This window comes from Carcharodon carcharias, chromosome 5, assembly GCF_017639515.1.
Source record: "Carcharodon carcharias isolate sCarCar2 chromosome 5, sCarCar2.pri, whole genome shotgun sequence".
In the NCBI taxonomy this organism is placed as follows: Eukaryota; Metazoa; Chordata; class Chondrichthyes; order Lamniformes; family Lamnidae; genus Carcharodon; species Carcharodon carcharias.
In genome coordinates, this window is record NC_054471.1 from 108092897 (window position 1) to 108118826 (window position 25930).

At 41.2% G+C, this 25930-nt stretch overlaps 1 protein-coding gene across 1 annotated transcript in view; it reads left to right on the forward strand.

Moving 5' to 3' along the window:
- pcnx2 (pecanex 2) overlaps positions 1-25930 on the forward strand; it is a 215934-nt gene that overhangs the window by 147000 nt on the left and 43004 nt on the right. Inside the window, exons 28-32 of the mRNA XM_041188107.1 lie at positions 3263-3496; positions 6335-6438; positions 13583-13727; positions 21691-21921; positions 22869-23143. Of these exons, the coding sequence (XP_041044041.1) occupies positions 3263-3496; positions 6335-6438; positions 13583-13727; positions 21691-21921; positions 22869-23143 (989 nt within the window). The remainder of the gene's footprint in view (positions 1-3262; positions 3497-6334; positions 6439-13582; positions 13728-21690; positions 21922-22868; positions 23144-25930) is intronic.

Consider the following 25930-nt stretch of genomic DNA (forward strand, 5'->3'; position numbering starts at 1 on the left):
TTGTTCTGTGAAGTTTGACAGGGAGAGAGAGAAAGTGTTAAAAAGGCTTGATTTTATTAAGATCACTTGGTCATTAAAAGTTCAGTGGTGTGTCAAAGTCCTTATTACAGGAAGTGAAGGGGAGATACACTTGTTGCTTTCCCTTGAAATGCATTACATGTGCACCATGTCTCCTGCCAACACAAGTTGCCTGCAAAGATGGCCACCAATACACATCTGCGCATGTGCACTGGGTTGCACATGCACAGAAAACTAATGATGTCAGCCTAGTTAAAAAATGCTTGGAAAGTAAAGCCACACATTATGGCGGTGAGAAAAAATGTTTGCAAGTTATTCTGTGGCGACAATGAATGTTTGCAAGTTAAAATCACTGCGCAGGGAATGTATTGTACATTATAAGGGAACTATAACAAAAACAGAATTACCTGGAAAAACTCAGCAGGTCTGGCAGCATCGGCGGAGAAGAAAAGAGTTGACGTTTCGAGTCCTCATGACCCTTCGACAGAACTTGCGTTCGAGTCCAAGAGAGTTGAAATAATCTTATTTCAACTCTTTCTTGGACTCGAACGCAAGTTCTGTCGAAGGGTCATGAGGACTCGAAACGTCAACTCTTTTCTTCTCCGCCGATGCTGCCAGACCTGCTGAGTTTTTCCAGGTAATTCTGTTTTTGTTTTGGATTTCCAGCATCCGCAGTTCTTTTGTTTTTATAAGGGAACTATCATAGGAATATGAATAGCCTTTCATTCATTTATACATTTCAGTGCTATAAGCACTTCGAGGCTGTAATGAGTAAAGGTATGTGATCTTCAAGTATCGAAAGCACTAGATTTAAAGCCTCCCATTACTTCCACCTGACTTGGCAGCTTTAATTATGGAAAGATGTCTGATAGGAAACAGGTGAAGGGATTACAGACCATTTGTATGGTTATTTAACAGGATAAATGAGCCAGAGGGGTGGCCTTGTTTTTCTCTATATAAGCATCATACTGAGGTTGGGGGAGTTCTGATCTATGTCAATAGCAATGATGTCACGGAGTGAAGAGGAACAACTGCGCATGCAGCGTGTTGGCAGCAAACGCAGCCTTAAATGTGGGGAATAGCTCAATTGAAGCATGCAATAGCAACAGTGCAGACGTCACAGGATCTAATGACAGGTCGTCACACTTTAAGGAGGTGCAAACCTGCTTAACTCCTGAAATTGTCGGCCCCCTTAATATGGTTTAAGCGGTGCCTTTGCTGTTGATGATTCCAAAAGGTGATTCCAAAAGTCAAAGCCATTTACCCAATATAGAGGGTGCTAGGGCTAAGGGGGAATGGTACGAGTGGTGGGGACTGCATTTGGAAATCAAGGTTGGATATTATTTTTAGTGCTGATCCTGAAGCGTTTGGTACATTTTATTTAATTATACCTTTTCATTAGGATCCTTGTGGTTTCCATACAGGGGTATTCAGCTGTGACCCCAGTTTGGGGATGTCAATCAACTGTTCTCTCTTTCATCAGTAAGCAAGCTTTGAGAAATAAATGCAGGTAACTTCTTTCTTTAGGAGTTGAATTTGTTATTGGCATACAGTAGTGGAATTAAATTCCTTTCCATTTCAGAGCCAGTCCTTTGGGTGATTGCTTGTCAGGACACACTCCCTCTCTATACGCCAGACTGTCAGACCACTGCCTGATCATCAAGATACCCCACTTTTTTTTTAAATTCGTTCAAGGGATGTGGGCAATGCTGGCTAGGCCAGCATTTATTGCACATCACTAATTGCCCTTGAGAAGATGATGGTGAGCTGCCTTATTGAACAGCTGCAGTTCATGTGTTGCAAAAACACCCACAGTGCTGTTAGGAAGGGAGTTCCAGTATTTTGACTCAGCTGCAGTGAAGGAACAGCAATATAGTTCCAAGGATGATGTGTGACTTGGAGAGGAGTTTGCAGGTGATGGTGTTTCTATGCATCTACTGCCCTTGTCCTTCTAGGTGGTAGGGGTCACGGGTTTGGAGGGTGCATTGTTGAGCTCTGTGTCAATCTGCAAAGGCTCTCAAAGGCAAACCTCCTGGGTCCTGGCCATATCTAAAACACTTGCCCCTCTGTAAAGTTCAACAGCAACAAGTTAACTGCCAACAGATGAATTAAGGTTTTTTGCATGTTGGTCATCAGAGGGCTCTGAGTTTAGCTGCTGGCATAAACTCTCCCAACCATTTCGTGCTGTGAGTAATAACGATGACTTGAAATGATATAGTGCCTTTCACAACCTCAGGGCATCCAAAAGTGCCTTACAGCTAATGAAGTTTTTTTTAATGTAATCGCTTTTGCACACAAGATCCCACAAACAGCAATATGATAATAACCAGAGGGCAGATGGAGTCCCTTTTAATTTCCCTTCTGAAAGATGGCACCTCCAACAGTACGGCACTCCCTTGGTACTGCACTGCAATTTCAGTTAGATTTTGTGCTCAAGTCTCTGGAGTGGAGTCTAAACTCATGACCATCTGACCAGGAGGAGAAAACACCCACTGAGCCATGGCTTACACCATTATTGTGAAACCAGAGAGCAGGAGTAATTAACTTGCGCCAAGTGTGATCATAGCTGCAGGGTGTGGTTGTGATAGAAATGACACGGAGGACAGCAATCAGAATGGGACATGGTTGCAACAAACAGATGCATGAGCTCAAAATTAACAAGCAACCAGTGCTAAAAAAACTCAGGACACAGGTGGTTATTCAAAAAAGACAGGGTTAGCTAAACCAGAGGGGCCTCTGATAAATTGTTGAAATGATTTGGAAGCAGTTGAATCTTATGAACTTCATGTGCTGATGAACACAGTACACCTGAGCACTTGGCTACTTCGCATCGGAGTTACTTCTGCTCTGATCTGCAATGGAATCTGCCAGGACAAGAACTGAGAAACTTCCACATTTTTACCAAAGCTCTGCACTCTGAATTCAGTCCCTAACCCCCTGCCCCTCTCCATTGCCCCTCTTCCCTTAAAAGCCCACATACCTCTCCTAACATCTCCTTTGACTTGCAGTCCCTTTCCCTTATGTATCTGTGGACTAAAGCAATTTTCTTTCTTGAAATGAATGTTTTAAGAGATGTATTAAATTGCAGTGTTAAACAATGGTTAAAAAGTAGCATTCAAGTCATTCCTTAATGTCTTCTTTGAACCATTGTTAATGAAAAGTATGTACTGAGATCAGCTGGTATAAATGAGCACATCTGTTATAAGTGAGATGAGATTGTGTATTAATGAATTTTTCTCGGCAGAGCATAATATATTATTTGATTCGCTCTCCAAAACTGGAAAACTGGTTAAGCAATGAATCCATACAGGAAGCTCTGCATCCGTGCACAGCATGGAATTACATCGACAGGGACCCAGGGGTTTTTAATGTGAACATTGATGAAGACTATGACCATTGCCTCAAGGGAATCTCAAGAGCCAGCTTCTGTAATGCTTATTTGGAGTGGATTCAACACTGCACCAGTAAAAGGACAAAGGTGTACAATTAAATGATATTTCTTTATTCACTCTCACATAATCTCATTCCTAGTCATCATGTTCATTTCTTATTGCTTCCATATGGTCTTACATGGAATGTAGAGCATAGAAACAGTCATTCAGCTCAACTGGTCTATGCCAGTGCTGTGACTTCCTCGGCATACCCTTCTATTTACTTCCCCTTCATGTACTTATCTAGACTCTTCTTAAATGTGAATTACCTGGAAAAACTCAGCAGGTCTGGCAGCATTGGCGGAGAAGAAAAGAGTTGACGTTTCGAGTCCTCATGACCCTTCGACAGAACTGTTCTGTCGAAGGGTCATGAGGACTCAAAACGTCAACTCTTTTCTTCTCCGCCGATGCTGCCAGACCTGCTGAGTTTTTCCAGGTAATTTTGTTTTTGTTTTGGATTTCCAGCATCCGCAGTTTTTTTGTTTTTATCTTCTTAAATGTCCCTATGCTATTTGCCTTATGTGGTAGTGAGTACCACATCCTCATCACTTTCTGGGTAAAGAAGTTCCTCCTGAATTCCCTATTGGATTTATTAGTGACCATCTGATATTTATGGCCTCCAACTTTGGATATCCCCCACAAATGGAAACATTCTCGACGTCCATTCTATCAAACTCCTTCATAATTTTAAAAACCTCTACCAGGTCAAACCCCTCAGCCTTCCCTTTTCTAAATTAAAGAGCCCAGCCTGTTCACTTCATTCTGATAGTTATTAACCACTCAATTCTGCTATCATCCTATTAAACCATTTTTTATTTAGAAATCCCACTCACAAAGCTAGCACATTTTTCTCTTTAAAGATAATGCTGAATTATGACTCCAACCCCACTCCAGAACTTCACTGAAATGTCTTGGGGTGCAGGCTTCCTATAGGCATTACGTTTCCTGCCTGATTTTTAAAAAGACCTCTCTCTTCGCCCACTAAATGAAGACATGTTTTCAATGGGGCAGGACTGTATCTGTGTGTCTGTGGGGCATAGGGCATTCTCTCGATTCCCTCCCTGAATCCTTCCACTTGCATCTCCTCCTTTAAGACCCTCTGTGGGTACCACTCTTGCCTCTGGGTTCAAGTCCCACTCCAGGCACTTGAGCACAAAATTCTGCCTGCAGAGAACTCAGATGATTATTTGTGTTGCTTAATGTAGCCAGGACATCAACAATCTGTTTTGATTTAAAGTATGCTGGTAAAACACAGCAGGTCTGGCAGCATCTGTGGAGAGAGAAACAGTTAACATTTAAGAAGACTCATATGGACTCGAAACGTTAACTCTGTTTCTCTCTCCACAGATGCTGCCAGACCTGCTGAGCTTTACCAGCATTTTCTGTTTTTATTTCACATTTCCAGCACCCGCAGTATTTTGCTTTTATCTTGATTTAAAATATATTTATTTTGGAATTCTGTGTTTGTTTAATAATTCCTGATGCTTTCATTCTTGTAATTACTAGGGTGCTGTCACTGACTCTCTTCCACTTGTATGAATTTTATTTTTATTTTTTTGCTGTTAATGTCTCAAAGTCATTATATGGAATACAAAACGTTAGAAGTTATGCTTCCATATATAAAGCTCTGGTCAGGCCCCATCCAAGTACTGTGGTCAATTCTTGGTACTGCACCTCAGGGTGGATATATTGGCTTTGATAGGGGTGCTGTATAGATTTATTTGAATGATACCAGGGCTGAAAGGGCTAAATTATCAAGACTGGTCACATAGACTAGAGTTGTATTCTCCTGAGTATAAAAGATTAAGAGGTCACCGAATTGAAGTGTTTAAGATAACTCAAGAAAAACTATATCCTCTGGTGGAGAAATCCAGAATGGATGCAATCTTAAAATTAGAGCTTGGCTATTCAGGGGTGATGCTAGAAAGCACCTCTTGGCACAAAGGATAGTGGAAATCTGGAAATCCACAACCCACTCCTCCCAAAAAAAAAGCTTTTAATGCTGAAGATCAGTTGAAAATATCAAAACTGAGATTGATAGATTTTTGTTAGGCAAGGGTATTAAGGGTTAGGGAACCAAGTCAGAGGAATGGAGTTAAGATGCAGATCAGATTAACAAACAGGCTCAAGGGGCTGAATGGCCTCTTATTCCTAATTTCTCTTCCTACCACTTACCCTTTTCCACTTGTATGAACTTTATTTTTATTTCTTTGCTATTGCAGTGAGCTATTATGACCTGGATCCGAGTCCATCGTGCTTCTACCAGCTCTTTGTAAGAGCTATAATAAAATCAGAAAATGCTGGAAATCCTCAGCATCTGTAGAAAGAAACAGAGTTAACATTTCAGGTCACAATGACACTTTATCAGAACTCTTCATCACAACCTGAAACGTTAACTCCGTTTCTCTCCATAGATGCTGTCTGATCTGTTGAGTATTCCAGCATTTTCTGTTTTTAGTTTATGTTTCCAGCAACTGCAGTATTTTGCCTTTGTAAGAGCTATCCATTTGTCCCACTCCCCTTCACTTTTCCCCACAGCCCTGCAAATTTCTCCCTTTCAAATATACATCCAGTTTCCTTTTGAAAGATATTATTGAACGTTTTCACCATCTTTTCAGACAATGCATTCTAAATGTACCAACTCACTTAATGGAAATAGTTCTCCCCAACTAACCCCTGATTCTTTTGCCGATTATTTTCAACCTGTGTCCTCTTGTTACCAACTTAGAATTTGGTTATATACTTGAAAAGGAAAAAATTGCAGGGTTATGCTTTTTGAAGGGGAATGGCCTGCAGTGTTGCAAGATTCTGTGTCTAAGTTGTGCTCTCAAGTGTACAGGTTATGAGTTGCATGTAATGCTGACCCATTCTGTGTTGTGTTACAGCCTGTGAGAAGTGATGGAGATTCCCCACTTGTAACCCTTTGTTACAGCCTCTCTATTTTTGGCAGAAGAGCTTTAGGAACGGCAACACACAACATGTCCATCAGGTAATCTGCCATGATTTTAGTCAATTCAGTTGCAACACTTGCTGTGCACATTACAAATAACACTGTTACAATCAGTTCTGTGGTTGGGGGAAGGGATGATTTTAACCAGAGAGGAGCAATTACAATGTAGCAGCTCCATTTCCTGCCGATCTCCCATTGGATTTATGCATAAATACAAATCAATGAGCTGTGAGATACATGATATCACCTCCATGTCCAATGGCACTTTAACCATTCCAGAGTGGGACACACCCAAATCCATCCTCATGCCCTCCTCTTTGACTCACCTTGTCTCTCCAAAGCTTTTCCTTGTTGCTGGTGGACCTTTTTCTCCCTGATTATTCAGCACATCCCACCACCACTCCCCCATTCCCTGCCGACCAGCTGTGGCTTTCCTTCCAAAATGGAAGAGCAGCTGACTGGGGACTGGCCTGGAAAAATCTTCTTGACCTCCGATGGGGTCTTCCCCTTACTGTCCGTCCATTCCCTCCCTGCCCCATCAACCTGCCTACCCCTCCCTACTTCTTCCCAGTCCTCCTCTTTGGACTGCTGTGAAATTACTGGGAAAAATTCAGCCAAAATTAAAATAGTCTGATATTAAATATAGATGATGAGAATGGAAACATACTATTGTGATGGAAGTGACTTCATCTAAATATCCATCCAATCTAATCTTGAATGTTGACAAAGTTTCTGCCTTAACTGTGCTAACCTTGGAAGTGAATTCCGCAGCCTCACAACTTTCTGCGTATAGATGTTTCTCTCGTTCTTTGTTTTAAATCTCTTAAATTTAATCTTGTACCTATGGCTTCTTGTTCAAGGTCCTTTATTTACTGGAACAGTGCTGTTTCTATCTATCCTGTCCCATTCTTTCATAATTTGAAATACATCTATCACATTTTATTGTAGTCTGCATTGTTCTAATGAAAGAAGCCCCAATTTTTAAAATCTTTCTTAATATTTGTATTTCCTCATACCAGACAGCATCCTAGTGAAACTGCTGTACCCTCTGTAAAGTCTCAAAAATTCTTCCTACTATATGGAGTTCAATACGGCACATCGTACTGAGATCTTATAAAGGGTGTTTCTTGTAATAATACAGATTTTGCTGATGACACCAAGGTTATGTGGGCAAAGTTATTCACGTGATGAAGCTAAATAACATTCAGAGATTTGGAACAAATAAATGGATGGATTAAACAAGCGTCAGATGGATTTTACACCAGTCATAAATGTACGGCCCAGAAACCATGAAACCAAATTTACCTCAGAAAGTTGGCAAAGATAGAAATGGAAATGAATTGAGTTGTGACTATTGACCTATTTTATCAAACTGTCAGTAGTGAGGTGAATCAACATTCGGGTGTTACAAAGTTGAAACAGATCATTTTAACCATGGATGAGGCCACATGTGTGATATTTTAGAGCAAGTTCAGAGCAGGCATTCTAGCAGTGAACTATACCGAGAGGCTGAAGTTGGTTTTAGTGAAAAGAAGATCAAGTGCAAATATAATCCAGGTCTTTGAATTCCTAAGGCATTAATAATTTAAATCATTACAGATTATTTAGTTCAATTTGTGGACTGAACTAGATAGCACAATAGAAAGTGAACAAGACTCAAGCAGTAATAGATATGAGGGAAAGACTGTCAGCAAAAAACAGTTAAGTCTTTTTTTATTCTTTCATGGGATGTGGCCTCCCTGGCTAGGCCAGTATTTATTGCCCAACCCTAATTGCCCTTTAGAAGTCTAGTTATCTCTCAATAGAAAAGCTGGGCAAATATTAGGTTAAGAATGTGATTAATTCAATAAAGCTAACTGCAGACAGTGATGATCAGATACTCAGCTGGACAAGGTTGATTGTAAATGTTTCTTGAATTGGCAACTAAATAATTTGTAAAAGAAGGAAAGTTTTAAAGGAAGCATTTTTTACCCAAAGTATCCCCTTTAAAAGAAAACAAATAGTCTTTTTGGCTAATGTAAGTTTTCTTGAAGACAGTAGGGAGATTTCCTCAGATCAGTGAGTCTCAGCAGGAAGCAGTGAGGGTCTGGGCTTCAAACTGGCTGGACAGCTGCTTTGGGACTGTGGAATCCCGGGAAACTACACATCTGCGTAGGAATTGGTTTCCAAGCTGATCAAACTTACCTGGGGCCACCATCTCTGATTATGCAGTATTCTGGGAGGTTTCATCACATGATCTTCTCATGCCTTCAACTGCCCCTCCCACACCCTCCTGCCATTGCTTGCCTGGTATGTTAAGTCTGGCTACAATCAGACAATAATGGTGACTACAATACTCACAATGCTCTGTGCTCCAGAAACCACTCTATCATAAATCAAAACAGTAAACTCTGGAAACACTCAACAGGTTTGGCAGCATCTGTGGAGAGAGATACAAAGTTAACATTTCAGGGCAGTGACCTTTCCTCGGAATGGTCCATCTATTTACCATTTGAGTGTGCACATGCCAGTGCTCCTGTGTATCCTGGGCATATTGCAGCCCTGCTGTTTGACGGGTATCTGGCCAGAGCCTGGAACAAAGTGGGAGACAAAATACTGCAATGATTTTCTCCAAGGTTTGTTCGCAGGAGTGTCTGGCAGATTAAACTTTAATTCTACAACAATCCAGGAGAGATGGTAACCCTCCAACAAGGTGGTCTTTAAAAACAAACTAAGTCAAAATTTTCATCAGTCTGTCCCTTTCTTCTGTACATGAGGGAATACTTCCAACCAAACATTATCTTATTAGATTTTCCTTCCCCTTTGAGGGATCAGAGAGAAATCTAATGGAGTTTTCTATGTGATAAATCATCCCTCCCCTGTGATGTAAGAGGTCAGGTCAGGGGAATCCATGATGGGACCAGTGGCTCATCTCATTTAATGTTTACTAAATACTGAGCAGTATATCTGACCATTTGATTTCCAGCCCAAAACACAAAATGACCCTCCATCATGTGCCTAACTGTGCCTGTGCAACCTCTTTAAGGAACATATTTCGGAGAGGAGCCACTCCAAAATATATATGCAGCAGACAAATCGAAATTTTGTTTATCCACAAAATAATTTGCACAGAATATTCATGGGGCAGATCCAAAAACTGCAGTAAACTTACTGCAACAAAAACTTGTATTTATACAGTGCTATTAAAATAGTAACACATCCCAAGGCATTTCACAGGAACATTATCAGACAAAATTTGACACTATGCCACATCAGGAGGTATGACCAAAAGCTTGATCAAAGCATTTGGTTTTTAAGGAGCATCTTAAAGGAGGAAAGACAGATGGAGAGATTTAGGTAGGGAGTTCCATAGCTTAGGGCCCAAGCAACCGATGGCATGGCCAGCAATGATGGAGTGATTAAAATCAGGGATGCTCAGGAGGCCAGGATAAGAGAAGCACAGAAACCTCAGCAGGGAGGGGGCGGGGATAGGGCTGGAGAAAATTACAGAGATAGGCAGGGATTTGAACATGAAGATGAGAACTTTAAGATAAATAATATTACGAGTCAGCAAATCCAAGTACTGATCAGAGCAATGATAAACAAATTGGCTTTGTTCCTGTTATGGGGAATGTGCCTGCCTGAGTAGCTCAGATCTCCTGTTCATCAGTGGATGTGTGCGTGCTGTCACAATGTTTGTTGACCTCATAATTTTCAGTAGCTCCCAGATGACAGTAGGACAGTTGTTTTATTTTGAAGATCCAGTTTATACTTCTGTCCTTCTGCATGAAAGAAAATAATTCCTTGAAAATCCTCTGTCATGCTTCTTATTTCCTGGGATAAACAATGCAGCACACAGTACTATCCTTCCTAGCTCTTTTCCTTTCTTCTGTTTCTCATCTAATGGATTATTTTTTTCCCAGATGTCTCTTGTCCAAATTCTTTTATAAGTTTAATGAATTGAAAGAAGGTCCATACAGGAGTGAGCTCAGCCAAGATGACAAGTGCAACTGTGGCTCAAGGGGCAGCACACTCACCTCTGAGTCAGAAGGTTGTGGGTTCAAGTCCAGAGACATGAGGCCGGATTTTCATCCTTGAGGCAGGTAGAAGGAGTTAGGAAAATTCCTGGCTTGACCTGCCTCAGGAGAAAGTGCCCGCAAGGATGGGATGTTTGGGGTGGCTGAGGGATGTGTTATGAGACAGCTTTTCGATAAAGCTGTGTTATTTAAAAATCCCAGAGGGAAACTTTAAACAACTGCCATAACCTATATTTTTAAGTGATATGTTTGAGCTGCAACTCTAAATTCAATAATCAGACCACCAGTTCTTGGGAGGTTTTATATTAAACTAAATGAAACATTTTATTAAGTTAGAACATATTAAACACATATGCATGGCTACAAATTACTTCTATCATATCTTTTAACAAATTCCCAAACTAATCTCCATTAAGGCAACAGCAACCCATAGACTTTCAACAGATACCAAGCAAGGCATTTTCACCTTACAAATTCAAAATTAGGTTCTTTCCACTTTGGTTCCTGTGGAGACAATTGGAGGCTTACAGCTGCTTTGATCTTACATTGCTTCTGCTTCGCACACACGAAAACTGCCCTCTGATATACCTAGCTTATCTCATTGAATGTAAATTCTCATTGTATTACCAGCCTCTTCTAACAATAAAACCCCTTTCATAGTACCAATTTTATTAGTAATATAAACATATTACTTTGTCTCTGCTAGTTTGGTGCCAGATTTCACTCGCCTTCTTGAATGCTCTATTCAAAAAATGCAAATGCACTCTACCTCTCTTACATCTCAAAACTAGTACACATCAAAGCACCCAGACTAGCTTGCTTTGATCCAATTAAGACAACCCCACAGAGTAAAGCTATATTTTAAAAGAAAAATATTTTCCAGTCGTATTAAATTACATAACATTAATAGCTTCATGACGGGGAAGAGAGGCTGCAGGCTGCAGTTGGGCCAGCATATCTAGAAAAAGTTCAGAGGCAGCTATAGGGGCTACGAGGTGTGGAGAGGGCTGTTTAAAAGGCCCACCTCGGAGCTGTGGGACTTTGTCCCAGTTGTAATAAAGGCCATCTAGCCCACACCACAACACATGTCCCATCCATGCCACCTCATGCCCCCCACCCATCCCCTATGCTAAGGTATACCCCCCCCCCCAAACAACCCTCATGGCCCAAGCCAGGGAAGTCCTCCAAAACGACCCCTATAGCCTCTCATGCTCCTATGCCAAGGTATACTCCCTCAACTCTTATGGCCCTGCATGCCCCCATGCCAAGCTAGAGCACTTCCAAGCCCATTTTCCCACTATGCATGGTATAGAACTAATGGACCCTATATTGGCAGTAGGATGTGTAAAAAAAAAAAAGCTCATTCATTGATAACCTTCTACTTTATTAAAAATGTTTTATTATAGGCCAATAAAAATGTCAATCCTCCAGACCCTTTAAAGTATCAATAGCAGAAACTGCAAGCACTTGAAACCTGTTTATATTGTGTAAGTTAAACATTGTGCAAATGACAGCAAAGTTCAGAAAACCAGAGCTAACATTCAAGTAATGTTTTCACTGGGACTCAGATGTTTCAACATGCTAATGGAATTCCAGGCTCTCAGCCATGCCTCATTATATATTCTTTGCCAAGAGCCCAAACATCCATTAGAGTCCTAAGGTACCTGAACTCCAGGTAAAGCATAGCTTGATTGACAGCTCTGGCCCTCTGATCTTTGCTGTCAATTTCACAATGTTTATTTACACAAGATAAGGAGGTTTCAAGTGCTTGAGTTTCTGATATTGATACTTTAAAGAGTCTGGGAGATCAACACTTTTATTGGCCTTCAGTAAAAATGAGTTTTTTTCTAAGGAAGTGGAAAGTAATCAATGAATGACCTTTTCAAAGCTTTTTTACACATCCTATTGTCAATATAGGGTTCATTGGTTCTATATAGTGTATAATGAGTGAATAGGCATGGAAGTGGCAATGGGGGGGGGGGGGGGGGTGGGGGGGGGGTGCATGAGGGGCCATAGAAGGTGGGTGGAGGGCATACCTTGTCATTGGGGGCATGAGGGGGCCATAGGGGACTGGTGTTAGGCATACCTTGGCAAGGAGGCATTGAAATTAACTTTTAAAATGTTCGCTCATGTAGACTATTGTCCATGACACCCCTCAGGTACTGTGACTTTTTGAAAAGCTGGCCTGACTCCGTGAAGGTTGCAGAGAATGACTATATGCTTATCCCCGCAAATGGAGCTGGCAATGTTGGGAGTGCAGGCTGCACGCTCATTACCTGAACCAGCCCATATCCTTAAAAGGCACTCCTGAAAATTGGAAACCCTGGGCTTGGGATCAGGAATCCCAGAATCAGGACCCACCTGCCATTTTTAAATACCTCCTGAGTAATCCTGACTCAGCAAAAATCCAGCCCTTGAACACCATAATCCAGCCTGACGCTCAGTGCTGCACTGTCAGTGGTACCATCTTTCGAATGAGAAGCAACACTGAGGCACCTTCTGTCCCCTCAGGTGGACCCTGAGGACCTCCACAGAATACAGTAAGAATTGATGCAGATGAAATGCCTCAACTACAGGAACGTGAGGCAAATGCTCAAGGCAGATTTAGGCGATTGCCTTATGTTGTGTTAATGCCACAGGAAGAATGATAATGATGACTATAAGACTGTAGGGACAGAAGAGGCCATTCAGCCCCTCAAACCTATTCTAACATTGAATTAGATCTGTACCTTAGCTTCATTTGCATGCTTTTGTTCCAAATATCTCGATACCCTTACCCAACAAAAATCCATTAATCTCAGATTTGAAATTTTCAACTGTTCCCCAGAATCTACAGCCTTTTAGAGGCAGGAATTCCAGATGTCCATGTCTCTTTGTGTTTAGGTGCTTTCTGATTTCATTGCTAAATGGCCTCGCTCTAATTTTTGGCAGTGGTAATGAAGTTAACAACTGTTATTCTTAATTTCAAGTTGTTTGACTGGAATGTTTGGTAATAATAAATACTGATAGCTGCATTGTTTACGTTTCTGATTCAAATTATCAGTTTTTCTTTGGTGCAAATTAAACACTGGAATTATTGAGAATAGACTGTCGAGATGGGTATATTGTCACAACTGAATTAATGAGCATGATCTAGTTGAGACTGAACTATGTGTATGTCTTTGCAGCTTGGAATCATTTCTGTACGGGCTCCATGCATTATTTAAAGGAGATTTTAGAATCACCGCCAAGCAGGAATGGATCTTTGAAGACATAGATCTGCTTCACAAGGTCATTGCCCCAGGAATCCGAATGTCCCTGAAGCTCCACCAGGTAAATCTGATATTCAGAGTCTTCGTGAATATGGGTGAGATACATTGACAAGGCACATCAGTAAGCCACAGGGATGCAGTGAAGTATGGTAAACTCTCCATGAGTTTGGTGATAGCATAACTTAGTTAACAGGATCATAGAACAAGAAACATAGAAGGACATAGCACGGATGGTCACCATTCAGCCCATCATACCTACACAATCAATCATGACCCTAGTAAAAGGTTCTTCAAATGGTGGAATTAGGATTAAAGGTGCTGGCTTAATCACTGCTTGTGGTTTCCCTATCAGCTGACATGTGTAACGTGTTCTGCAGAATTTGATTACATCCCTATGCAACCCTGGCCAATAAAAATGTTTCTGTACTTTTTCCCGTGTCTTACTAATTCCTAAATGTCCCCCCATTAGAATTTCATGAGCAATCCTCAGAATCTCATTTCTATACCTTAATGGGATAATAATCTGATGTACCTCCCTCCAGCTTTCATTTGCTGAAACATGTTCCGGCCTCCATTTTCTCATTAAAATATCACCCTTAAGGTAATAACATTCCAGAATACATTTTGCCTCTGTTTCTGAGTAAGCTGTCTGATATAACTGTTTTAATTGCAAATCCTTTTGCTGCAACTCAATTAACTGCCTTGAGTTAAAGACTTCAGCCTCTCCTACATCTTTCTGTACAATGTTATCAAACACAGTGCCTACTAATTGGATTTCAATACCTTTTTCCTGCCTTTGAACTGCCTGTCTTTCTTATTTTTCTTGTTTCAACCTGTATGCCTGTGATCACGTTGTCACACAATCTGGAAACAATCCAAGATGCTCCTCTTGGAACACCTCTGTTGAAAACATTTTTACAGGTTATTCAACTACCATAGGCATCACCCACATTTATGATCCAGCTATATCATTACCCAGAATAAATTGAACCCCTGCAATGGGCAATTTTTCCACCACCCTAACAGTCACTTCACCAGTTTTCCACTTACTTTTTAAATTTACCTTCCACAATGGAATAGGTTTAGCATCTCCATAAACCCCATTTATTATTACCTGTTCCTGCAATACTTCCTCTGAACAACAAGTATCTCTATCCCCCAACATTAAGATTGACTAGCCACTATGTCTCTTAAAATTTTAACATCTTTACCTACTCCACCGTGTACAGATGGAAAGCCTTTCCCTTCACACACAAAATCTTTAAACATTTCTGCAACCTGCTCCTCAGAATTCTCTTTGGGTAAACTGTGAACACATTCCCACTTCTTTACCTATTACTGATTCTCCCTGTTTTACTCGTACACAAACAACTGGTTTCTCCTGTGCCTGAACCCATAGTACATTTACTTCCAGAACTTTTCTGCACCCCAATAATTCCAACAGGTTTTCCCTACAATTTCCAGCACAATGACTTTGTGTGTCCTACTTTATTACAATGAAAACACCTCAACTTTCGAATGTCACTTCTACCCTCAGCACCTTCCTTTTTATTCTGAGAAAACACTTCATGGGAATTTCCAGCTACTCCTTCTCTTCCTTGACTACCCACCTTCCTTTCACCTTCTCACTTTTTATCCTTTTCCGTTTGAAAGGGTGACGATAAAAAGATTTAGCTCTATGAGCTAACTCATAATCATCAGCTATCTCTGCTGCTTGTCTTACCGTTTGAACCCTCTGTTCCTCCACATGAGTTCTCATTACTGAAGGAATTGAATCTTTAAATTCTTCCAAAAGAATTACTTCTCTAAGAGCTGCATAGGTTGTCTCTATTTTTAATGCCTGCATCCACCAGTCAAAATTACTTTGTTTTACTCTCTCAAACTCAATATAAGTTTGCCCAGGTTGTGTTCCCATTCCTAAATTTCTGCCTGTGTGCTTCAGGAACCAATTTATACGCACTCAAAATAGCCTTTTTCACCGCATCATAACTCACCACCATTTCTTCTGAAGCATACACTTCATGTGCTCTACCCACCAACCTGGATTGTAACAATAATGTTCAGTTCTCCTGTGGCCATTTCATCTGTTTAGCTACCTTCTCAAATGAAATAAAGGATGCTTCAATATCTTTTTTCCTCAAACATTGGAAGAGCTTGTATAAATTTAAACTTCTCCCTACTGGGTTTTGGGTTATAGGTTTTTTTCCATCAGAACTTTCCGCAGAATCTGTGGTCTCTTTTTTAACTTGCAGCCTTTTAAGCCAATATTCCCTGTTTCTTTCCTTAGTTCTCTCTTCCATTGCTAACTTTTCCCTCTGGAGATCAAGTTTTCTCATTTCCATTTCTTTTTGAAATGATCTTTCTTTTTCCCTTTCTTTTTCTGCTGCCTCTAGTTCCAGTTTTTTCATTTCCTTTGCTTATTCAAATTCAAGCTTCTTCATTTCTAACCGAAGTTGCACTACGTCCAGCTGTGACTCACTAGTGTCAGATATCACTTCCAACTTCAAATGCTGTGCTATCACTTCAACTATATCTGCTTTCCTGGCCCCTGCAGGTAACTCCAATTGTAATTTATCCGCCAACTCTGTTAACTTATTCTTGGATACTTTCTGTAACCCAATCAGAGTTATATCTTCTACTCCCAAAAAAGATGTAACCATGGATACAGCCATTTTTCAGTCTCACCACTTCAAAATTACCTCACACCCACTCCTGAATTCAAAGTACTTCTCAGACTCATAGCCTTAAGATTCACCAGTCCAAAAAATCAAGGAATTTCAAATACATCCTGCAAAGAGCCCCCAGTTATTATGACACAGCCAATGGTAAAGGCTGAGTTGTTCAAATCGCAGAGGGAAATTTGAAACAACTGTCATTACCCATTTTTGCAATTTGTATGTTTCGAGATGCAGGCTTTGAATTCAGTATTAATAAGACCACTAAGTCTCAAGAGGTTTTTTATAAAACTAAATTAAACATTTATTACTACAAGAAAGACTGTAAACACATACAAACGTCTACAAAATTGCCACTGTAAAAACTACAAAAATCCCCTAATTAATCTGACTCTCAGTTACATCCCCGTTAAGGCAACAGTAACTCTCATAGATTTAAACAGACACCTGGCAGTCGCATTCAAAATGAGTTTCTTTCAGCTCTGGGTCTTTGCAGACAGCAGTTTGAGGCTTCAGGCTGGAGGCTTCTCACACCTGTTGGATCTTAAAATACCTTACACACAATCTCCTCCCTCCTTTATACATATCTTTCTCTTTGAATGTAAAGTTCCCATTGTATCACTAGGCTTTTAACTTTACCTCTTCTAACAATAACATCCTTCCTTCCCACCAATTTTATTAGTAAGCTGGAAAAAATAAACACATTGCTTGGCGTCTTCTAGCTAGGTGCAAGATTTCACCCACAGTCTTGAATGGTTTCTTTTAACATGCAAATTTACACTTTACCTTCTACCCTCTTTACGTTTACCTAATAAACATCCCAAAACTACTATACATCAAAGCACCCAGACTAGCTGGCTTTAATTCAATTAAGTCGCGCACATGTGCACACATGGGCACAGACCCCACTAGAACTCTATTTTTAAAAATAATTTCCAATAACAATATAGACATTAATATCTCTTCATGACAATGGGGACACCTTCAACAAAACTGCACTTTGAACACAAATTCTTGTTGGGGAGGAGGCAGCTCCAGCTTTACCTCCAACTCATGGCTATTGAGGGAGACCCCTCTGCCTGTTGCACACAGCCTGGCTAAATTTCACCTTGAGAGGTAAATACCTCAGCTTCCCACCCAACAGAAATAGAGCACTAACACCCCAGCGGAGGTGGGGAACTGAGGCTGTTGGGGATGGGACCAAAGCAACCTGTCCACTGGGTCAAGGGTGTTCCCTTTTACAGAGGAGCACCAACCCCACCCCCCTCCCCATACCCTGTCTGCCATTTTAGGACAGGACTGTCTGTTGTTTGTGCTCCCCCCTAGCTGTGTCAGCAGGTACAGGGTCTGAAGCAGGTCCTTCCTGTTCTGCACATTCTGTTGACAAGGAAAGTACGGGGTCCCACAGTTGGCATATTGCACTTCAGCAACTTGCCATTGCAAAATCACAGCCCCTGATGCTACACAGGGTGTCATGGTGGGAACTCACTGTTGGTGAGGGGTCAGAGTGCACCCAGGGCAAGAGACCAGAGAGCACTCTGTAGAAAGGAATCAGATGGTGCATGGTTGGCTTTGATCTCCAGATCATTTGTTTTCACATTTATTGAAATTAATTCTTGTGTTCTGGACATCACTGGCAAGGCTCGCATTTCTTGCTCATCGGTAGTTGCCTTGAGAAGTTGGCAGTGCATCGTCCTGAACCACTGGTAATGGTTTTGATACAACTGAGGAACTTGTTAGGCTATTTCAGAGGGAAAGTTGATATGCTACTGGAGTCACAAAAAGACCAGATTGGGAAAGAACGTCAGATTTCCTTCCTTAAAGGACATTAATGAAAGGTTGGGTTTTCGTGCCTATCTGACAGCTTCATGGTCACTTTTACTGATACTGCTTTTTACTTGAGGATTTTTAAAGAATTGTATTCAAAACTCTCAAACTATCCTGCTGGAATGGAACCCACATTCTCTGGATTAATCCAGTTACATAAACCATTAGACAAGCATACCCTGAAGATTGAGGTGAAGGTGACATTGGAGTAACTTTCCCAAGCAGACGATGTCCCGGGGAAACCCACTTCCTCTGGGTCTGGCATTAGCTACAGACATTGCAGAGACATTTAATTGTAACAAGCAGGAGTTTCCTGTTTGCATTCCAAAGCTGTTTATTCCTCCTGAGAGTTGATTTGTGGATTCATACAGCAGAAGGGATCTAATCTGCGGGTTCCATGTTTGCTAAAGTAATACCTTAGGTTTAAATATTAGATCCAAACATAGTTCAACAATCTCACCTGACCAGTGTACAACATTGGCTGACAAGATAGGATCCTATCATGAATCAGAATCGTGCTGCTGATCACTGTGCCACCTGCTCTCAGTAATCCACCAAGGAAGAGGACTTTATTAAATCAAAGCAGTAGTGGAGTATTGGACAGTCTGCTGACACACTGCACATATAGGAACAAAGGAACAGAGTGGACGATTTAGCCCTTCAACCCTGTTCCATCATTCAATGAGATAATGGTTGATCTGCAACCTACCTCCATATATTTCCCCAAATCCCTGAATACCTCTAACAAAAATCTATCAATCTGAGATTTAAAATTTTTAAATGTAAATAGTCCCCGGGTTCTTATGGATTTCATCCTAGGGTCTTAAAAGCAGTGGCTAGTGAGATCGTTGATGCGTTGGTTTTAATTTTCCAAAATTCGCTAGATTTGGGGAAGGTTCCATTAATTTGGAAAATAGCTGTTTAAAAAGGGAGGGAGACAGAAAGCAGGCAACTATAGGCCATTAGCCTAACATGTGTAAAAGGGAAGATTAGAAGCTATTATTAAAGACTTTATATCAGGACACTTAGACAAATTCAAGGTAATCAGGGTAATTCAAGGTAATCAGCCAAGGCTTTGTGAAAGGGAAATCACGTTTAACTAATTTATTGGAGTTCTTTGAAGAAGTAACAGGTGTTGTGGATAAAGGGGAACCGGTGGACGTGCTGTACTTAGATTTTCAGAATACATTTGATAAGGTGCCTCATCAAAGGCTGTTGCGGAAAATAGAAACTCATAGTGTGGGGCATAACATATAGGCATGGATAGAAGATTGTCTAGCTAACAAGAAACAGAGAGTTGGCACAAATGGTTCACTTGCTGGTTGGTAGGATGTGACGAACGATGTGCCATAGGAATCAGTGCTGGGGCCTCAACTCTTCACAATTTATGTAAATGATTTGGATGAAGGGACCAATGGTATGGTTGCTAAATTTGTTGATAACACAAAGGCAGGTAGAAAAGTAAATTGTGAAGAGGATGTAAGGGGGGCTACAAAAGGATATGGATAGGTTGGGTGTGTGGGCAAAGATCTGGCAAAATATAGAGTATAATGTAGGAAAGTGTGAGGTTGTCCATTTTGGCAGGACAAATAAAAAAGAGGCATATTATTTCAACAGTGAGAGATTGCAGAGCTCTGAGATGCAGGGGGATCTGGGTGTCCTAGTGCATGAATTGCAAATGGTTAGTATGCAGCAAGTAATCAGAAAAGCTAACAGAATTGTTTATTGCAAGGGGAATTGAATACAAGAGTAGGGAGATTATGCTTCAGTTTATAGGGCATTGGTGAGATCACATCCCAAGTACTGTGTACAGTATTGGTCTCCTTATTTAAGGAAAGATTTAAATGCATTAGAAACAGTTCAGAGAAGGTTTACTAGATTAATACCTTGAATGGGCGGGCTATCTTATCAGGAAAGGCTGGACAGGCTAGACTTGTATCTACTGGAGTTTGGAAGAGTAAGAGGCGACTTGATTGAAACAGATAAGATCCTGAGGGGACTTGACAGGGTGAACGCAGAAGAGATATTTCCTCTTGTGGGAGAATCTAGGACCCGGGGCCATTGTTTCAGAATAAGGAGTCGCCCATTTAGGACAGAGATGAGGAAATTATTTTTTCTCTCAGAGGGTTGTGAGACTTTGGAATTCTTTTCCTCAAAAGGCGGTTGGGGCAGAGTCCTTGAATATCTTTAAGGCAGACGTAGTTAGATTCTTGATAAGCAAGGTGGTGAAAGGTTATCAGGAAAATGAGGTGAAAATCAGATCAGCCATGATCTTATTGAATGGCGGAGCAGACTTGAGGGGCCAAGTGGCCTACTCCTGCTCCTAATCCATGTGTTCATATGTAAACCTAAGCTGCAGTCCCTCCAAGGCCAATATATCCTTCCTAAGATACAGTGCTCAGAGATGTTCAAAGTATCCCAGGTGTGGTCTAACCAGGGTGTGTACAGCTGGAGCATGAGTTATTCTCTTCTGTATTTTCTTTCTCTAGGTATAAAAAGGTTTGTAGTCCATTAGTATTTTGATTATTTTCTGCACTTGTTCATGATATTTTAATGATCTACCTAGCTGGACCCTCAAGTCTTTTTGGACCTCCATTGTTTCTAACTCCTCAACATTTAGAAAACACTCTGTTCATCTGTCGTGTCCTATCCTTTACAAATCCATGCTGACTCTCTTTGATCACCTGAAAATGTTAGGCTAATTGGTCTAGGTTTTCCTCTCTTTCTTATATAGCTGAGAGATGTGCACAATTTCCCAATCTAAATGAATGCTTCCCAAATCAAGAAAATTTTGGAAGATTATGGTTGCAATGTTCTCACTCAGTCCATTAAAATTCTGCGATGGAACCATCTGGTCTTGGATAATTACTGTTATTTTGTTTATGTTAATTTTAGTGAAACCCTGCCCATGTTTCAGTATTAGTTTCCCTGGGATTTCTGGCAAGCTGAACACTTCCTCTACTGTAAATACTGATGCAAAGTAATTATTCAACATGCCTACCATTTCCATATTTTCATTAACAATATCACCATTATCAATTTTCAAGGAGGCCATATTGCTCCTGACTACTATTTCTCCTAATATAACTGAGAAAATGGTTTTTAAAAAAAAAGAAAAAGGCTGACACACTACATATTCACAAGGAGAGACACTAAGGTTGCAGAAGGAAATTGGGGTCGCTGAGATAAGGTGAGAGAGAGGATGGGGTTACAAAGAGAAAGAGTATTAGAAAGAGGCTGGGGTAGAAGAAAGAGAGAAGCTGAGGTCAGAAAGACAAAGATTGGGGTGTCACAGAGAATAATTGGGCTGAGTAAGGGAAGAGGCCATGAGGTAAAGGAAATGCACTTTGGTTTTTGTAGCGAGAATGAAATATAGTGCAGATAAAACCCATTCAGCATAGCAGCAGTTTCAAAGTTGGGGTTTGGAGGAGTAAGTGCTAGTCATATTCTCAAACTCCAGACCCAAGGAAACTCTGATTATGCAGTGCCTGATGCTACAATGATTGTGTTTTCTATGTCCAGGACCATTTCACCTCATCCGATGAATATGAGGATCTTGAAATACTGTACGGAGCCATCACCAGCCATGAACGGACACTGGTCATCTGTCACGAGGGAGACCCATTATGGCGCCAGTCCATCCTGTCAAACGCAGAGGCTCTACTCGCACTCAGGCATGTGGTCGATGATGGAGCTGATGAATACAAGATAATTATGCTTCATCGACGCTATCTCAGCTTTAAAGTGGTGAAGGTAGTCATCATCAACATACTTCTCATGCACATGTACCAAACAGGCCAGGATTCTTTTCTGTGAAAAAGGGGATGCTTTTCACCCTAGCTCAATGGTAGTACACTTGCCTCCGTGTAATAAGGTTTAAGACCCACTCCAGAGACTGAGCTCATAATACAGACTGCACGGAATGAGTGCTGCACCTTCAGAGGTACCATCTGTCAGATGAACTGTTAAACTGAGGTCCCCTCTACCCTGTCGGGTGGATGTAAAAGATTCCATAGCACAATTTTGAAGAAGGGCAGGAGAGATTTCCTGGCCAATATTTATCCTTCAAACAACATCACCAAAACAGATTACCTGGTCATTATCTCATTGTTATTTGTGGGACCTTGCTGTGTGCTAATTAGTTGTCGCATTTCCCACATTCCAATAGTGACTACATTTCAAAATATGTCATTAGCTGTAAAACACTTTGAGATGAGTTAAGGTTGTGAAAGGCATGATAGAAATGCATCACTTTTTTATAGGTCTTCAAAATTGTGAAGGTTAGATATAGAGAAGATGTTTCCACTTGTGGGGGGACCAAAATTGTGGGCCATAAATAAGATCCAACTGGTCTACATTGGTATTTATGTTCCACACAAGCCTCTTCCCACCCTTCTTCATCCAACCCTCTCAAAATAAACTTCTGTTTCTTTCTCCTTCATGTGCTTATCTAACTATTACTTAAATGCATCTGTACTATTTGCCTCAACAGTTCCTGTAGTGGTGACTTCCATAATCTCGGAGTAAAGAAGTTTCTCCTGAACTTCCTATTGGCTTTATTCCTTGTCTTTTATTATCTTAGATTTATGGCGTACCTTGCTTCCTAGTTGAGGGCCCTACTTATAACATTTGTTTTATTAATATTCTTGGTGCTGTACCAATGTTGTACATTAAGAGGATTTTTCCTTTTCTCGCAATAGGTCAATAAAGAATGTGTGAAGGGGCTGTGGGCAGGACAACAACTGGAGCTGGTATTCCTCCAGAATCGTAACCCGGAGCGAGGCAGCATACAGAATGCCAAGCAGGCCTTGAGAAACATGATCAATTCCTCATGTGACCAGCCAATTGGCTACCCGATTTACGTCTCGCCTCTTACCACATCCTACGCTGGATCACACAAGCAGCTCAAGAATATCTGGGGAGGTCCAATCAGTTTGGAGAATCTCAACCTGTGGTTCACTTCCAGGTGGCAAAAGTAAATATTAGTTCACACTGGTCCTTGATCCCTCAACTCCACCAATTTAAGATTCTGATCCATGAGTTCAGTTTGCTCCATGGTCTCGCCCCTTCATACTTCTGTAACCTCCTGCAACTGTATCCTGAAGGCTCAAAACATTTTCCTTTCTTGTAGTTTTTCATTTAACCCTTTATTCACAGGTTTCTTGGCATATTAAGTTTCTGGTAGGGATCAGACTCCTTACCCTGTGCTCATTGGTCCTTCAGCTCCCACAGGAGGTGTTGCAAACTTCATGGTAATGGCTGAGGCAGTGTTGTAGGCTCAAACTCCTCCAGCCACTGTTTTCATCCACAATGTCAGATACCGAACACTGTCAGTTTCATCTTAGTCTTCCCGCAGAAGGAACAGGTGTTTTTGGCCTGATGGCTGATATCGATTTTCTTCACTATTTTGTAGAGTGAGGCTCTATCACAGGTCCCATATTTCCCCACAGTCTCCACCTTCTTGATGCACTCTGTCATCTTCCTGGTCAGCGTTTTGTGGTGTTAATAGAAAAGCAGTATACTATTTAAATGGAGAGAGATTGCAGAACTCTGTGGTACAGAGGGATGTGGGTATCCTGGTACATGAAGCATCAAAAGTTAGTATGCAGGCACAGCAAACAATTAGGAAGGCAAATGGAATGTTGTTTTTGCAAGGGGAATGTAATATAAAAGTAGACAAGTTTTGCTGCAGTTGTACAGGCTGTTGGTGAGACCTCATCTGGTCTCCTTACTTAAGAAAAGTGTTATGACCCTAGCTGATGTTACTTCTGGACAAGTCAGATCCCAGGGTGGAACCTGGCTTGATAGATCCTAACTTTTATTCTTTGTTCAGAAACGTGGAAAGTGGCTACTGAACAGAGTCACAGGGTGGAATCGTCCCAGATTTGCAGTAAATGCGGAAATGGGCGGATAAAATGTTTTACAGGTTTTCATGCTGTATCGTCCTAAACCCACCACATTGGCTCCAATTTGCCTGCTGCTCTGTTGCCTCGCAGCTTCATCATATGGCGCCAGGCACCATATTTAAAGTACAGCCGCGCTTAGTGCTTCCAGCCCAGGACTGCAGCAAAGAAGACATGACCCTGAAAGGCAAGAAGACTGCAGCCCTCGAGCGTCCTTTGGATGCCTTGGAGGCTGTTGTGATGTCCTCTGTCCCCTCTCTGGCTGGAGGAAGGGCAGCAACATTACCACTCTGGTTTGGGAGGCAATGGCAGTGGTGATCAGTGGTGATCACACCCAACGCTGGTGGGCACGGAAAACCTGACCACAGAGACTGCTGATGAACTTTTAACAAAAGAATAAAACATTTATTAAACAAGAATAAGTGAACTATATTATGCTGCTCTTTCACCAACAACTATACCTTAACTGAATTATTTTAAAATTCGTTCATGGGATGTGGGCGTTGCTAGCTGGGACAGCATTTATTGCCCATCCCTGATTGCCCTTGTTCAGAGGGCATTTAAGAGTCAACTACAGATATAAACAGATATATACAATTCATAAGGATAACAGAAGTTACAAAATCTACCTTGTACTCTAATGTTCACAAGTATATAGTCCATGTAAACCATTAGGTGACTTGAGGTCAGACACCCCCCACGCTCTGAAACCAAGTGCTACCCAAAGCATGGATGCCATGGATTTCTCAACAAATCCCTCCAGATGCTTGTCACACTGTGAGCCAACTGGTCTCACTGAACTCTTGTCTTTCTCCCGAAGATTTCCAATTTCAACGCTCAAAGTAATCACTTTGGATCCTCTCCCAAACGTCACTTTCACTTGGACGTCTTCAACAAGGATCCACTTCCAAGGGGTTGAACTCCCCTTCTGATGTTCTATACCCCTGGATTTCTACGTGCATTCAGGCTTCACTCCCCAACACACACTCTCAGGTATTGGCTGTGCCAAGCAGGACACCACTGCTCCACCTTTGGCTGCCTCCTCTGGCCTCTCACAAGCCCATTTTGCCTTGATTCTGCTCCCTGCAGCTTTGTCTTTTGACTTAGAGCCTTTTTACTCTGCTTCTTACTGTCGATTCCATTGAACTGGACCAGTTCGGATTCCTGTTCTTTTCCCTTAACTTCACTGTCTTCCTGGGACCATCTTCTGCCCAACTACCTAGTTTTTGGGACTTTTTTCTTTTCTTTGGGACCTGCTCGCTGCAGCTCCCTTCCTGCCTGCAGTTTCTGTGGAATGTTCCTACTAACTGAAATCAAACTGCTTTTCTGTTTCTCCCTGTGTCTCTGTGTGGGCCCTCTGTCACTAGGCAACAGCACAGTTTTTCTCTCCTTTGTTTTAAATCCCTACACTATTCACCCCTTGATAACCCATCTCTTTTCATCAAAAGTCATAAAACCTCATTAAAATACAAACATACCCACAGACTTGAAGGCAGTGTTCTGAAGTGAAACAAAAACCCAAATTTCCGCTTTCTTAACACACATATAAAATATAAATTAAACTTAAACTTAAAGCTAAAACTTAGGAATAAGCTATAGTTTGATGTTTAACACCCAACAATACAAATATAACTTACTTAAAACTAACTCGAGTTCCTAACAAAGGATATAGTTGCATTAGAAGCAATTTAGAGAAGGTTCAGTGGACTGATTCTTGGAATGAAAGGGTTCTCTTATGAGGAAAAGTTGAACAGGTTGGGCCTGTATCCATTGGAGTTTAGAAGAAAGAGGTGATCTTATTGAAACATACGGGATCCTGAGGGGACTCGATAGGGTGGATTCCAGGAGGACATTTCCCC